This window comes from Chenopodium quinoa, unplaced genomic scaffold (genome assembly GCF_001683475.1).
Source record: "Chenopodium quinoa cultivar QQ74 unplaced genomic scaffold, ASM168347v1, whole genome shotgun sequence".
Classification (NCBI taxonomy): domain Eukaryota; kingdom Viridiplantae; phylum Streptophyta; class Magnoliopsida; order Caryophyllales; family Amaranthaceae; genus Chenopodium; species Chenopodium quinoa.
The window spans coordinates 342,303-345,136 of record NW_018743294.1 but is presented as its reverse complement, the minus strand read 5'-3'; the positions used below and the strand labels follow the sequence as shown (position 1 = coordinate 345,136).

The 2,834-nt window shown below is 39.8% G+C and overlaps 1 protein-coding gene across 1 annotated transcript; it reads left to right on the top strand.

Moving 5' to 3' along the window:
* The first annotated feature begins 223 nt into the window (after positions 1-223).
* Positions 224-1,495, top strand: LOC110737266 (uncharacterized mitochondrial protein AtMg00810-like). The gene is made up of 2 exons (XM_021917612.1): positions 224-328; positions 626-1,495. Exons 1-2 carry the CDS (start codon positions 224-226, stop codon positions 1,493-1,495), a joined length of 975 nt encoding a protein of 324 aa, XP_021773304.1.
* The last annotated feature ends 1,339 nt before the right edge of the window (positions 1,496-2,834 follow it).

Below are 2,834 nucleotides of genomic sequence, written 5' to 3'. Positions count from 1 at the left end.
TTGGAAAATAGCCATGAAAGAAGAAATGAGTGCTCTTGAAAATAATGGCACGTGGACCTTGGAGAAATTACCTCCCGGGAAAAAGGCTCTTGGTAGCCAATGGTTGTACAAAATTAAGTACAAATCTGATGGTAGCATTGAGTGATTAAAAGCTTGATTGGTTGTTTTTGGTAATCATCAAACCAAAGGCATTGACTATGATGAAACTGCCCCGCTGGTCAAGATGACAACAGTTCGTGCCTTTCTTGCTATAGCCGCTTCAAAAAATTGGGAGCTACATCAAATGGATGTGCACAATGCTTTCCTCCATGGTGATTTACATGAGGAGGTATATATGAAACTTCCTCCAGGCTATACTTTTTATGAGTCGGGTCTTGTTTGTCGACTCAGAAAATCGTTATATGGTCTCAAACAAGCTCCTGGGTGTTGGTTTGCCAAGCTCACCCCTGCTTTGAAAAATTATGGTTTTGCACAATCTTACCCGGACTACTCTCTTTTTACATAAACCAAGGGGTCTATTCAACTCAACGTTATTGTTTACGTTGATGATTTAATTGAAGCCGGAAATAATTCAAATGCTATAAAATTATTCAAGCATTATTTGAGTTCTTGTTTTCATATGAAGGACTTGGGAGTACTCAAATATTTTCTTGGCATTGAAGTGGCTAGGAGTCCTACGAGGCTGTTTTTAAGCCAACGTAAGTATTCTCTAGACATAATTTCGGAGACGGGTTTAATGGGGTCGAAGCCTGCACACACCCCAATGGAACAAAACCATAAATTGGCTCGAGCCACTGGGCCTCTTCTCACAGACCCTACTGCGTATAAACGCCTTGTTGGGCGTTTGGTTTATTTGGGAGTAACTCGCCCAGACTTAACTTACTCGTTGCACGTCTTGTCTCAGTTCATGAAAGCACCAAAACAAGAGCATTGGGAGGCAGCAATGAGAGTGGTGCGTTACCTCAAATGCACTCCGAGTCAAGGAATTTTACTAAGGTTAAATAGTGAGCTCACATTGCAAGGGTGGTGTGTCTCCGACTGGGCAACTTGCCCTCTCACTCGGCGTTCTCTGTCTGGGTGGCTGGTCTTCTTGGGCAAATCACCAATTGCGTGGAAAACAAAGAAGCAAGACACGGTTGCCACTTCTTCTCCCGAAGCTGAATATAGGTCGATGTATGGTATCACTTGTGAAATGAAATACTTAAAAGTCTTGCTCCTAAGTTTAGGTGTTCAACATCCACGAGCCATACTTATTTTTTGTGATAGTCAAGCAACTATTCATATTGCTCAAAATCCCGTGTTTCATGAGCGCACTAAACATATTGAGGTGCATTGTCACTTTGTTTGTGATGCTATTCAAGAGGGTCTTATTACTACTACTCATGTGCGTACAAATGAGCAATTGGCCGACATCTTTACAAAGGCCTTGGGTAGGACACAATTTGAATATCTTCTAAGCAAGTGGGGCATCTTTAATCCAAGTGCTCCAACTTGAGGGGGGGGGGGGGGTATTACGAAAGATATGATAATATCTTTACAAAATATTATGTGATTATGCAAGATATATTTTCTAGTTTATATTAGGAAATGATAATTAGTTTCCTAAGTTATATAAATTTTGGTTTTCTTGTTGCTCAAGGAGAAATCTTGTATAAATATTGATGTTGGTGGAATAATATGATCAAGAAATACAATTCTCATTCTTCTATACTCTCTCAAGATTATCAACAAGCATTAAGCATAAATACAATAAAACCAAGGAGAGAGAAGGGAGGAAAAAAGATGGTACGGCGGTGGTGGTCCGGGCGACCACCAACAGGTTGTCGGCGACAACAGGTGGCTGGCCGACAACAAGGCTGGACGGACAGCAGCCGCGTCCCTACTGCTGCTTGTTCACGCAAGGGAGAGGGAGGCAAGGGCTATGGGTGGTGGTCACTGGTCAGGTGGCAGGGCGTCACCGGCGTCTGAACTCCGGTTGGAGCGAGTCGACGGTGGCCGCGTGTTAGCAGCTGCGGTGGGGGCTTCTTTGTTTTCACGTGAAGGGTGAAGGGGAAAGGAAAGAATTGAAAGAAGAGAAAGAAAAGAAAAGAAAAGGAAAAATAGTCCATTTTGACCATTTGACTATTTGTATGGGGAATTTTAGGGATCTATTAGATATATATAGTGTAGGGTAATTAGAGTAGGTTTGGGCTTCATACAGTCATGGAGTTAAAATAGTTAACCCAAATACAAGAGCAAGATGAATTGGTTTATTATGAAAATGAGCTACATTTGGATTATTGACCCAAATATAAATACTTGCTTTATTTATAATCCAATAATTAAAATGGTTTGACCCAAAATATATTTTATAATTAAATAAATATTTTATAAAATACGGGGTATTACATTTGAGGCTTATGGTTTTACCTTCTACCAAGTCTGAGTCCAATTGTTCTAGGCAAGGTAGATTTAGAGTTAGGATTAGCAGAATGTTAGGTATCATTTAAGGGTGAAATTAATGCGGTTTAAATTAATATCGAACCATACCGCAAACCAAACCAAATTAGAAATGTGGTGTGGTTTTTTCTAATACGGTTCGATGCGATTTGAGAATCTTAAAACCGAACTAATATGGTTTGGTTTCAGTTTTAAGATTTGAAAAACCAAAAATCAAAATCCAAACCGAATTATATCCTAACCCAATACTAATTTCTACTCTACATATATAAAGCCAAAAAATAATAAAATTTGGGTTTTTTTTTGTCCTAGAATGTCAACTAATGTGGGCGATGTTGGAGTGAATGCCCAGTTAGATGGAGCAAAAAGGAGGAGGATGAAAAATTTCGGTGTGG

Coding starts and splice junctions, on each gene's coding strand:
- LOC110737266 (XM_021917612.1), top strand. CDS start 224: ATGACAACAGTTCGTGCCTTTCTTGCTATAGCCGCTTCAAAAAATTGG. Junction 329..625: donor ATGGTGATTTACATGAGGAG/GTATATATGAAA, acceptor TTTCATATGAAG/GACTTGGGAGTACTCAAATA.